The sequence below is a fragment of the Stegodyphus dumicola genome, chromosome 9 (genome assembly GCF_044657685.1).
Source record: "Stegodyphus dumicola isolate Sdum_Otavi_A_Nest chromosome 9, ASM4465768v1".
Lineage (NCBI taxonomy): Eukaryota > Metazoa > Arthropoda > Arachnida > Araneae > Eresidae > Stegodyphus > Stegodyphus dumicola.
This window is the reverse complement of record NC_140776.1, coordinates 121,782,442-121,795,430: the sequence shown is the minus strand read 5'-3', so window position 1 is coordinate 121,795,430 and position 12,989 is coordinate 121,782,442. Positions and strand designations below refer to the sequence as shown.

Below are 12,989 nucleotides of genomic sequence, written 5' to 3'. Positions count from 1 at the left end.
CAGAAACTGTACATTTTTTCTGTGTGTGGTTTGGCTCCTTTTCTTCCTGTTTAATAGTGTGGGTATTTCTGATGCAAGAAGGAAAGCTTTACACATCCACATTGCCAATTATAGATCTTAGCTATAATGGTTTAACCTTGAGAAAAGAACTTCAAAAAGTGCATAATCCACCACCCACACACTCTAAGCTTCTTTGAAATGAGTGGAAACCTTGCAATGTGAAGAATACGAAGCACTGCCGACAGGCAGTGATGGACCATGTTTAAACATATATCAGCAAGCAGGAACCATGTTTAAACATACATTAGCAAGAAATTCTACAACTTTCTTCTTTGTGATGAGAGATGAACAGATGAAGTCTTTGAGTTTGTTATTTACCATCAATTCCCGCAGTACTCGTTTGTTTAACTTCCACATTTTCTCCAATAGGTGAAGATGCAAAGAGATAGTTCCAACAGTTACATTATATTATAGGAAAATTCTCAAACAAGTAAGAAAGGAATCCTTTTCTATGATGCATTTAAAATAAGCATCATTAATGGGTAATGGTATTTCATTATTAATTGTAGACAATGGTGAACCATCTAGTGATGAATTACTGGAATGAAATTTTTGAAATCACCTTCCTGCAGTGCAATTTATTGCTGTAATGTTTACAAATGCAGTTCATATATTACAGCAAACACCAGTTGTGTCTGCACCAATTCTGTACTCATAACAATAAACAAATACTACTGTTCACAGTACAAAACAAGGCATTCTTGCTATAATAAAAACTCTTGGAAAAATCGCAGACAGCAAGTATTACCTACAAATTGTCTAATTTCTAATGCATGTGTGTGTGTCTCACCTATGAATATACCATCATATATAAGTTTGTAAGGAAGTGAGGTATATAAGTTTTCAAAGCCATAGCAGTTAATGTTCTGTATGTTAATGTTTGAATGGTGTTAATGACAGAAGTGTTATTATGGATGATCCAGCAATAGTTATGATTAATGTTACAATCGTTGAAAATAAATTTACAGATATTTTTAATTTGAATTGAAAAATAATAGTCTACATTTTTCTTGTAATTATTATTTCCATTTGCTATAAATCTGAATTTTAATGGGTTTTATGGAATTTGGGAAGAGCATATAGGTTAGTAAATCTGTTGTAGCTTATATTTAAAGTAATACTTAGTTTTTTACTAAAAGTTTTAATTATGTTTATTATAGATGTTTCTGTAAGGTTGGCTAATTGATAAGTAGTTGCGTTGAAAAGTTCTTTATGAATAATTTCTGCGTGAATTGTTTTCATATAATGCTGAAGTTATTATTTGTTTTATCTATTTTTGTAATAGTAAAAAGTTTTTTAATTTTTTAATATCTGATGTAAGTTGCGACCAATTCAATGTACTTTTAAACTTGAGGTGATTGATTTCGGTGGATATGCGTTGAAGAATTTTATCTTTCCATTTTAAAAACGTATCTATAGGTAAATTCAGTTGATAGCTTGCTTTAACTATAAATTCGTTGATGTTGTTTTCGAAAGTCTTGCAACAGTAATTTTTAATTTTGTTTCTGACTGGTCTAAATTTTGCACCATAACTCATTAGTGTTTTTAGTTGATGGTTTTGTATGATATTGAGGTTGCCAATAATTATGTGCTGGTGATTAGAATCTACGTAAATACTGTAAATTAGTGACTTACAATGTCATTCTGCTGTCTCATCTATTTCATGGTGGTTAGTTAGCAAGTTGCTTAAGGTCCTTTGATATTTAAATGCAACTATTGGTATGGTGTCTACAGCTGGGAAGTAAACTTTACAATCGTTGATGATTCTTGAGAATCGAATACTGTCAAACTGCGGATACAGAAAATTGACTTTCTATAAAAATAAATTTTGCGTTGAGTCAGACAATTAGAAAGTCTGAATAGACCAAAATCGAGAACCATGTCTTTAATGATTCGTATTCCGTCGTAGCTTTCATGAATGAATTTTTTTAGTTTGATAATGTGTTTTAACAAAAGTTTTCTGCATTGCAAATATCATCTGTGCAAACAGTTCACATTGGCGTGTTTAATCATATTTTGTCAAACGATATTTGGCATTTGAATGAAACAGACATTGTGTTGTGAAATTTGTAAAAAATATTATTAAGTACAAGGTGTCTAAAACGGAGCTATCACACTACCAGATTAAAACCCTCATTCAAGAAGTAAAAACAAGGACTATGATATTCAAGAAGTAAAAACAAGGACTATGATATTCAAGAAGCAGAGCGCTCTGGGTGGCCTACTCATGTTGCTGAGGCCCACCTGCGAGAACTTGCGCAAGAAGATCAGTATGCAACCACATGAGAGCTTGCTAAGGAGTTAGACGATAGTGCCATGTCCATTAGTCATGCTATGCATCACATAAACTTGACATAAAAATTTAATCACTGGGTGCCGCATTAGCTAACTCAAGCAGATAAAGACAGACATGGTCAGGCCTGCACTAATCTGCTCAAATATCAAAGCAAGAACATAATTCTGGAACGGATCGTCACTTCAGAATGAAAGTGGATTTAATTTCAACAGCACAGGCTGAAAAGGGATTGGTCTGCACCCAGTAAGACTGCCAGAAACATACCAAAGCACAATTTGACTAATAAAAAGATCATGCTTTTTATCTGGTGGGTTTCCCATGGTATTATCTCCAAAGAGTATTTGGAAAAAGGTAAAAGTCTTGACAGTAAGGTGTGCAGTGGGATGTTAGTCCATGTTGACACTGCTATCAAGGAAAAATCAGACTGAGTTCCAGCACAAAAAAGTAATGTTCCATCAAGACAATGCAAGACAACATGTGTCTGCATTCACTGGATGGACTCTGTATGGACTTGAATGAGATCTTTTGCAATATCCACCATACAGCCTTAACATCACTGCTCCAGACTTCTTTTTTCCCACCTGCAGCTGCATCTTGCTAGTGCTATTTTGCATTCTGCACATGATGTGCGAAATGAGGTTGGTTTAATTTTGACTCATGGCCACAAAGTTTCTGGGCTGAAATCTTTTAAATATTACTAAAACATTGGCAGAAAATCATATATTTGGGTAGTGATTACGATCCGCACTAAAGGTACTGCTTTCATGTTTTCCCCCCCCCCCTAACTTTATTAAGAAGACCTTTTCGAGGAAAACTTTTATTACAACCAGATATATTAGAACAGAAACGGTTTATGCTTAACAAACACTTTTCTTGATTCTAACTATTTAAAGCATAAAATATAAATAACTTCATGTTAATTTTTGCTTTAAGATATTCCAATGTATATCCTGAGTTTATTCTCAGACTTTTCATCAAATACATAAGCCAAGTGAATAATATAAATATTTTAACCTAAAAAGAGTAAGCTGAATCAACAAAAATGTATTAAATTGATTTTAAGGCACATTTATTTCATTGATTAATCACTATATTTGAAATTTTTCAAAATATAAAATATAACACTTACCTCCAAACACTTTTTTGACTAAGATACACTGACAGTTCATCACAAAAGGCAACTATTAAATACAAATTTAGAATAGATTTATAAAATGAAAAAAAAACTGTTATTTAAATTTCACACTGAGGAAAATTATTTGAACACATAATCATTTTAAATTACTGGCTATTGCAAAAAAAAGCTGATATTTATGAGATGTAATTTTTTTGCTTGCATGGGTTTACAGAAGTTGCTAAAGATTAAAATTAAAATGGCATAAAACAGGCTATTCTTATTGAGACTTTTCTCAATTAACAAAAATGATTTATCAATAACTGAGCGAGATAGAAATAAGGTATGTTGAGAAACAGGAACATGCACCTAGTTTTTATATTTTCTGTTAACACTTGTATTTAGCAATCTACATAAGGCTGCAGACAAGAAATCAAAATAGCAGCTATATATTATGTTGAAACATAAGTAATGGCCGTTTATGTTGTGTTTAAAATTATGCAGTAAAAATAAAATGCATTGGCATAATGTGTTTTTCGAAAGAGAATTTTCCCCTTTACAAGATGGCATACTTGATTTTTTTGTCTGAACTAATTTTTATTATTTTTCAGATCATTAAAATGGAGTCAGGTTGACAAAAATAAACATTTTCAACACCTTCTTCTTTTTGCATTTAATCGAGGTGCCAATGCTGCAGAAGCTGCCTGAGAGATTTGTGAAGTGTATGGAGAAATTGCAATGTCTGAACAAACTGCAAGAAATTGGTTTGCCTAATTCAAAAATGGAAATTTTGAACTCGAAGATGCTGCTCTTTCCAGAGGACCAAATGAGCTTGATAAAGTTTTTGAATCAACTTCTGCACAAAGATGCACGTCAAACCACTCAAGAATTAGCCAAACGAATGGGTTGTAGCCAAATGACTATAGTTTGACATCTTGGGTCTATGGGGAAAGTCCAAAAACTCTGATAGTATTGACTAATTTATTGTTTTCTGTTTTGTTAAAAAAAAATTTTAATTAAAAAAAAAAAAACGGCCATTACTTATTTTTCAACCCAATACATAGAGGAAGGATAAGGGGTTGAAAATAAAAAAGCTCAGAATTGTGTAGATCATGAAATAAATGCAATAATTACAGTTCAGTAATTTAAAAATAAGAAAGATCACCCCCAGATATTACAGGTATTAAAATTCTATTTATAAGTTTAAGGATATAGGACAGAGGTCCTCAACCTTTTTCTCCCTAAGAGCACATTCTAGAATATCTGCTGGAAGGTGAATACCATTTACTTTAGGTGAATTTGTAGTTGGATAGAGTTAATAATAGATGCACATAAATGTGCTTACACAGCAGCAGGTACATGTTAAACGATCGGTGGGGGCCATGGTGACCACGAGCATAGAGTTGGGAACTCCTGGTATAGGTAGGAAATTCCTTAAACATAATGGCCAATCAAATGTTAATGAGGAACACTGATTTTGATTGGGAATCCTTCAAATATAGATCCTTCAAGTTTATTCCAAATGCTTCACTAGCTCCAAACCACAGCACATAATTTCGACCACAGCTTTAAAATCACTATAGCTTCAAAATATATTCAAAAAGATATGCATTCATATACACAACTATCACCCACAGCATACAAATTTCCAAATTTTTCTCTTTAATTACAACTTTCCCTTTCTTTGTTAAAATTAAGCACCTGTACTGAAAAGTTGAGAACCGTGAGTTTTTATTGAACAAAAAAGAAAGAAGCAATTCAAAAGTGAATCTCTCATGTACCTTCACATGCACATGCTTCTTTTTCTGCCATAAGCACAATAATGACAAATTAAAATTTTGGCATAATTACATTTTTCATCACTCCTCAAATAAAAGAAATCTGAGTGATGACTCTTTGACACATTGATATGTTTCAGACTGGGCATTATTTGAAGAAGAATTTCTTGTGCCAAGTTTCTTGAACCATGAATATGTAAACAACAAATAATTCTGCCATGAGACGTAACTATGGTTAATTCTTCTGTTAAACTTTAAATGCATAGTTAATATGCCATATATGCATGAAATATAAAAACCAATCTTGAAATATGAAAATCAGCAATTTTCAGGAGGCATTTCATAAGAATTCCCTATTGTCTTAAATTCACTTTATAATAAATTTACAACTCAGATTATCCAATTATTTATATGATTCTAATGTAAATATATTAATATTTAATTATTATTAGATTACCTAAATTATTCTCAATTCTATTAATTAATAAAAATTTATTATAATAAATTTAAAATTTATAAAAGACAATTAATAGTTATATTTTATTAATAGGATATTTTAAATTTTATGTTCTTTTAGCTGATTTCATTTTATAATTTGCTTATACTTTATAATTTCCTCAAAAAGGAAAGGAAAGCTTTAATTTATCAAAGTAGTTTTAAATAAGACGAAAATAAAATTAACAATTAATGTACAAATTATTGTATAAATAAACTAAGTAATGTACCATACATTGATGTCAAACAAGTTAAATGCAAATATTAGTGATTACACACAAGTTGAAACTTCATATAAAATTCTACGAATACCTACAGCAGATTAAGAGAATTCAAATCAAATATAATTTAATATGAAAAATTAAACTGAAAATCACTATGAAGAGAATGGAATTTTTACATCAACAATATTGTTCACAGACACTTAAATAACAGTAATGTTCACAAAGGAAAAAACTAAAACATTCTTCCTACAATGAGAACTAATTCTTCGAAATATCCAGACAGCAAGCATTACCTATAAATTGTCTAATGTTTATTGCTCATGCATATGTATCGACCACGTGTATTTTATCATATCGGATATTGCAACAAAGAACATTGAAAATCTGCAGAAATCTTTTTGGTTAGCTGATATTTAAATTTAACAAAGCACAATTCAAAAACTTTAAATTTCATTTATTTACTACATTTAATTTATTGCTGAGAAATATGTTCTTTTGTATTTTTACCTAGTTAAAGGCAAACAATTTACAAAAAAAAAAAAAAAAAAAAAAAAAAAAAGATCCAGAGATTTACCAGGAGATCAGGTGATGTGGAAAAACTGGATTGCAGAGTAGAACTGGGATAGTTGGCAGCTATGGACATGGTAACATCTATAAATGTAGGTTGATTGAAAAATGATAGTAAAACTGGTTCTCTTATTTCTAATAAGATCCTACTACTGCCTGTATTTTTTTATTTTTCCCCCAAAATTCAAGTCCTTTACATTGAATCACATTTTGTATGGCATTTTATAAATGACATCCTATCCATCCTGTTTTGTAACATCCTATTTAGTACTGTAAGCATGGTATTTTTTACTTCCTTATATGAAAGAATCAGTTGCCTTGACAATGCAATTAATACCCAGAATTTTTTCATTGTCTAGCCTATGTGCTACATATTCTAGTGTTGACAGATTGAACTGAAATAGTGCAGCCAACACCACAGCTGCACCAATCAGATAGGCACTATCTAAGAGGGAAATGTTTTGTTTCTTCATTAAACCTGATCTTATCTTCTTGGCTCTACAGAAATGGTACATTCTATTTACATAAATCCACTGTTTATTCATAACTGTGTACTGATATCCATAACTGATGAAGTTCTAATGCATGACTAAACAGTTCATTACAATATTCATACTATATCAGGCTTTAATGAAAATTTATCACCACCACAAATATCATCTGCACAGAGTTCACATTGGCATGTTTAATCATATTCTGTCAAATGATTTTTGGCATTTGAAAGAAAGAGACTTGGTTCAGAGCAATGTGTTGTGAAATATGTAAAAAAAGTATCATTATCAATAAGTACAAGGTGTCTGAAATGGAACTAGCATGCTACCATATTAGAACCATCACTTACTTTCAGTTCTGTTGCAACAAGTCAGCTACAGAATGTCACCAAATCATGTGCACAACTTTAGCTATTAATGTTGTATCATACGAGACTATTAAGGTTTGGTATTGAAAATTAAAAAACAAGGACTATGACATTCAAGAAGCAGAGTGCTCTGGCCAGCCTACTGATGCTGATGAGGTCTGCCTGTGAGAACTTGTGGAAGAACATCAATATGCAACCACTCGAGAGCTTGCTAAAGAGTTGCATATTAGTGCCATGTCCATTAGTCATGCTATGCATCACATAAACTTGACGTACAAGTTCAATCGCTGGTTACTAGTGGTACCCCAATATATGTCAGTCATTCATTTCAGATCCTTGGATGTATATCAAATGCACTTTTCCAAAAATAATATATAAAAATAAAGGGAAAATCCACTCTCCTAAAAAAATGCTATTGTCATTATTATAATACTTTTTAGTTCTAAAATACAAATGCAATGGGTGAAATATATATTGTATGTAAATGAAGCACTGATGTTTTTCTGCTATCCAGATCAAAAGCAATTTTTCGCCATGCTCTAACATCTCTGATCTTTGTTTGGTAATCTTTATAACATTAGCCTATAAGGTATTCCTCCCACTTCCCTAGTGTGCCTTCATGGTGTAACGGTAGCATGCTGGGCCGGTATTCCAGAGGTCTGTGGTTCGATTCCCAGCGAAGGTGTTGTTAATTTTTCATCTCTCCAGTCTCCAAAAAAATCCTAATGACAAGAAGTGCCCGAACTAAAAGGGTTGTGGATGATGATTCTCTGCACCCAGGATTTGGCAACTAGGTCCCCCAAAACCCTAGTCGCCCTTTAAAAAGGGGAGTATATAAGGTATTTCTCCCACTTCCCTAGCGTGCCTTCCTGGTGTAACGGTAGCACGCTGGGCTGGTATTCCAGAGGTCTGTGGTTCGATTCCCGGCAAAGGCGTTGTTAATTTTTCATCTCTCTGGCCTCCAAAAACATCCTAATGACTCTACAAGCCAACTTACTACTCTATTGTTTGGCATACTTATAGACACCATCGTACTCAGCATACAATGCGCAACAACCAAGTCTCGAAAGTGTGTGCCATTTTCACACTTTTTATCAATCTCTTTTTTCAACTCAATGGTGATCCTAACCATTTTCTTCATTGCTTGACTCTTCTCATTAACTTTCCTAAAATTCACTGTTAATGAATTTAAGAAATAATAATAATAATTAATTAATTAATCACATAAAAGTTCAGAGTTACAGCGCAGGTTGTTTACCAAGTAGTATAGGTATGAAGGTATAACATGATATTCATGGGCAGACATAGCACTCTCTTGAAAGAGATGAACAAGTATGGTGCACACAATTGTGACTCATTGAATTGAAGTCATATTCAAAACAAATACAGTCAAAAGTCGTTAATCCGGACTCGTCGGGACTTCGGCGATTCCGGATTATAGATCATCAGTTTAAATCTGGTAAAATGGCATGCAGAAATTATAAAATTAAAAATATAAAACCGTAATTTACGAAATAAAGAACAATTATGATCTAAAGGGTATCAAAATTTACAAAAAAAAAGCTTAATATTTATTTGTTTACTTTATTAAACATTTCTTTCAATGTAAGTTGTTTAAGTTGATTCGTTTTTTATGTGATAATACATTCTCTTTAATTCTGTAAACAGACATAATTTCTTGTTCAGTTACAAAGTTCCGCTGTTCACGTCCTATAATTGCTGTGTCGAGAATACCGACTAATTTGTCAATCGAAATTTTTTCGTTTTCAATAACCTCTGTCACTTTCTTCGCTATCGGAAGCGAATTATAATGACGAGGCATTTGATTTAAATCATATCAAAGATGAAGTACATCGAGATGAAATACTACATTGAGTAAGCAATTATAAGCCAAATAAAATAAAAACATCTGCCCTTAAGATAAGGATAGCGAATTCATTGCACGCCGCTGCCGCGTTAAAGATAAACAAAGTTTAGATAAACAAACGTTAAAGTTTAGATAAACAAGCGTTAAAGTTTAGTTAACAAAATATATGCCTTTATCCATTTTTTTGCAGCAATTCCACTTTTTGTTTAATGGACTCCGAAAGATACTTTCGCTTTGTATATCCTTTACATATTAGTAAATATATATCGGAAATTCTATTTGACAAAATCGAAAGTTTAAGCTTACTTTTATAAAATTGCTCTAACAGTCTGCAAAAAATAATAATCCGGATCCAATTCGAAGATTAAGGAACAACGCAATCTGCAACATTAACTAAGATAGATAATTAGATAATTTTAGCTTAGCTTATCCCGTCCGTTATACATTAAACGCGCATTCATAAACGTATTTTGCGCACGCGCACACGCAAATTCGTAGCGGTAAAGGTCTTACACGCATGCGTCAACACGACGCATGCGCAGAAAGTTTGTAGCTTTGAGGTCCGGATTATAGATCATTCCGGATTATGGGTGTCGAATTAACGACTTTTGACTGTATCATACACCAAACAAAAATTTTTATGTTCAAACAGGATGCATTTCAAAGAGGATATATACTGAGGCACGTCTGTACATCCATGTATAATCTTCATGAAACCCAGTACAGGAATTGCCATGTATAATATGAAGAAAGAAAGGCAAAATCAAAACTTTTCAATTGGCCCTTGTGTCAAGAAATCTTCCAGACTACCAGTGGTGCTTATATTGAGCTCATTAACATACTATTCAAACAAATACCAGTATATTTTGAGCAAGCTGCAGAACACATTTCTATCATTCAAACCAGTTTTAATAACCAACATTTCTCAATCAGGCAATAACTTTACATGAAACTGTCAAAATAAACATATAAAACACATATAATAAATAAAATATTCAAAATTTAAGTATTAAAGTAGGAAGTGATAAATACCATCATCTTGCATAGAGCTTAGCACTTTCAAGATTTGGGCAAAAGAAGGTCTTTCCTAGATGAAAAATAAACATATGACTAAGCAGACAATCATAAAATGAGAATCATTACTTTATCATTTTATAAAACTCAATCAATTTCTGATATAAAAAAATACTGAAGGGTTCAGGTGTGTTCAGATGAAATTATCTGTAATAAAATGAAGAAATTAAACGCAGAATTCAGTTGCTTCAAATGCACAACATAAAACTAGTGAGATTGCTTAAATTAGCATATTTTTTTAATTTTGCAAAGAAAATAAACACTTCACTGAGGAATGATGCACTGACATTACATTAAGTTTACTGAAACAAAGTGGTAGAGTCCTATTTAAAAATTCAGCTGCTATTTGAATACCCTTTGCCTTTAATTAAATAAAAGAAACCAATTTAAAGAAATAATTCACACCTAAATTTCCCTTTAAAAAGTATACACAAGACTAAAAAGGAAATTAATTTGCAATCGCTTTTCTGTAATAAATTAAATGGATTTCGATTTGATTTGAAAGACAGTAATAGTACTTTTAATAGTATCAATGATATTTTAAATTTACAAGTGTGATAGATAAAAAAATAAGAAATGCAAAAACATACTTCCAAACTGTTGCAAACATTTTAGAATCTGAACTAATTTATAGTATCAGAATAATTCAATAAAAATAGATTAATATTACTAATCTTGCAATTCATTCTCACTGCTAAATGTGAATCATACATTTTACTGTTGAGAGAATCCAATGAAAGTACACTGCTCAAACAAAAAAAAATGGGACAGTTCTATATCTCCCATTCTACTGGGCCGATTGACAAAATTCAAACTGTGTTTTTCATGTCTCGAAAGCGCGACATAGGATAAATATTAGATTTATATATAGCACTATTCTAACATAGGTATTTTGACACAAAATCGGACTTTTTCTGAAATAACATACCAATTTTTTTACATATTTCGATTCTACAACTCAAATTACGCCTAAATATTAAATTTTGTAAAATTTGGCGCAAAATTTACAGAGAAATTCAACATTTTATGTTGGCGATTTTTATTCAGTTTGCGCCAAAATTAGTTCACTTGGCGAACTTCTTAATATGTGGCAACCTATTTTCATTTCCATTTTTACACAATTGTGCGTAAGCAGGAAAAAAAGAATCAATATTTCCTTCTTTCAAATAATGTTCTTTATCTTACATTTTTAATTATAATTGTTATTAATTTAATAAATTTTTTTCTTTTTTGAATTTATTTTAATTGTTTACATTGCATAGATTCTTTCGAATAACTATTTTAAAAATTTCTATTTACTCATTCGAACTGCGTAGTTTAAATCAAAGGTGCATCTTTTATTTTATTTTTTTCAAATAGTTTTCTTTATACTATATTTTTAGTCATAGTTACTATTTTAGGTAATTTTTTTAATTTTTAGACTTTTATTTTAATTGTTAGTGTTGCATTGTCCCTTCAGATAATTATTTTAAAATTTTCTATTTATTCATTCAAACTGAGCATTTTAAATATATTTATTAATATAAATTTTCCAGAATTTGATTTTATTTATTTGAATTGTGTTTCTTTCGGAAGGATAATTTGTAACCCAGACTACGATGCATTTGAAAACTGCATATATTAAAAGAGAAAATACAGTAAAGCACACTTAATATGCCTTTCAATGTTCTGTTCAGAAAAGATATATATAAATAAGAGAGATGTATAACCAACATTTAAACTTAGGATGACTTGCATACACTGCTTTAAACAGTTTTATCATTGTGCTGTTGCTTTACACAAATTTATCCTACATTTGGTTTCTTAAAATGCTATTCATATTTTAGTCAAATATTTTACTTTTGAAATTGCAAGAATCAAATATCATAAGATTAAAAAGTTTTAAATTTTAAAAAAGTACAAATACTAAATTTTATGCAAAAATTTATTTTTTCTTCTCTTTTTCTTCAGGCATTCTGCTTCATTCTTGCTCTTTTTCTTTAGGCATTCTGCAAGTATATTAAAAAGCATCCAACTTTTCAAAACATCTTGGTATTTCTGACAATCATTTTAAATAAAGTTGCCTTCCATTTCATAAAGGCCCACAAACGGCCAAGTGGTAAAGTCGCTGAACACTGGTAGTTCACTCCGGGTTTCGAATACCAGTAAACGGGCTAGTTGCATGGGTGTTTTCATGGATTTTGTCATGTGTAACATGCATTCCAACTGGTTTCACTTACAAATTTCTTCACAAAGGCATCCTTCTTTTCAGGCAGATAGCCCTGATTTGCGGTAACTACGCAAATCAACATCTAGTATCTAAAATGCCACTTACTGCAGTTCATGTATCACAAACATTTTAACATTGACTCTATGCGAGCTGCAATAACAGTGGTCCAGCTATCGACTGCTATTCAGAGAAAATGGAACTGAACTAGGTAGATAACATGAGGGATTTCTTTAGCCCAATTCGATTGAAAGGGTTTGAATCAGTATCTTCATGTTTTAGGACCGAATTCAGGCTTAAAAAATATTATAAATTCGCACTTGTGTGAGGGATTTGCGATCTCACATTTTCTAATCGCTAATTCGTGGTTTTCAAGGACAAATTTCTCCCTTACACAGATGGCGCACTTTTATCAAATTTAATGCCTTTAAATGGTAATTTGCTTATTT

The 12,989-nt window shown here is 31.5% G+C and overlaps 1 protein-coding gene across 2 annotated transcripts in view; it reads right to left on the bottom strand.

Annotated features, from left to right (window-relative positions):
* Nucleotides 1-12,989, bottom strand: part of LOC118183191 (mitogen-activated protein kinase kinase kinase 20-like) — a 123,256-nt gene that overhangs the window by 45,406 nt on the left and 64,861 nt on the right. For both annotated transcript variants that reach the window (XM_085824032.1, XM_085824033.1), the window contains 2 exons: nt 10,293-10,347; nt 3,486-3,537 (listed from right to left, as the gene is read on the bottom strand). In XM_085824032.1, coding sequence (XP_085680158.1) covers nt 3,486-3,537; nt 10,293-10,347 — 107 coding nt within the window. The remainder of the gene's footprint in view (nt 1-3,485; nt 3,538-10,292; nt 10,348-12,989) is intronic.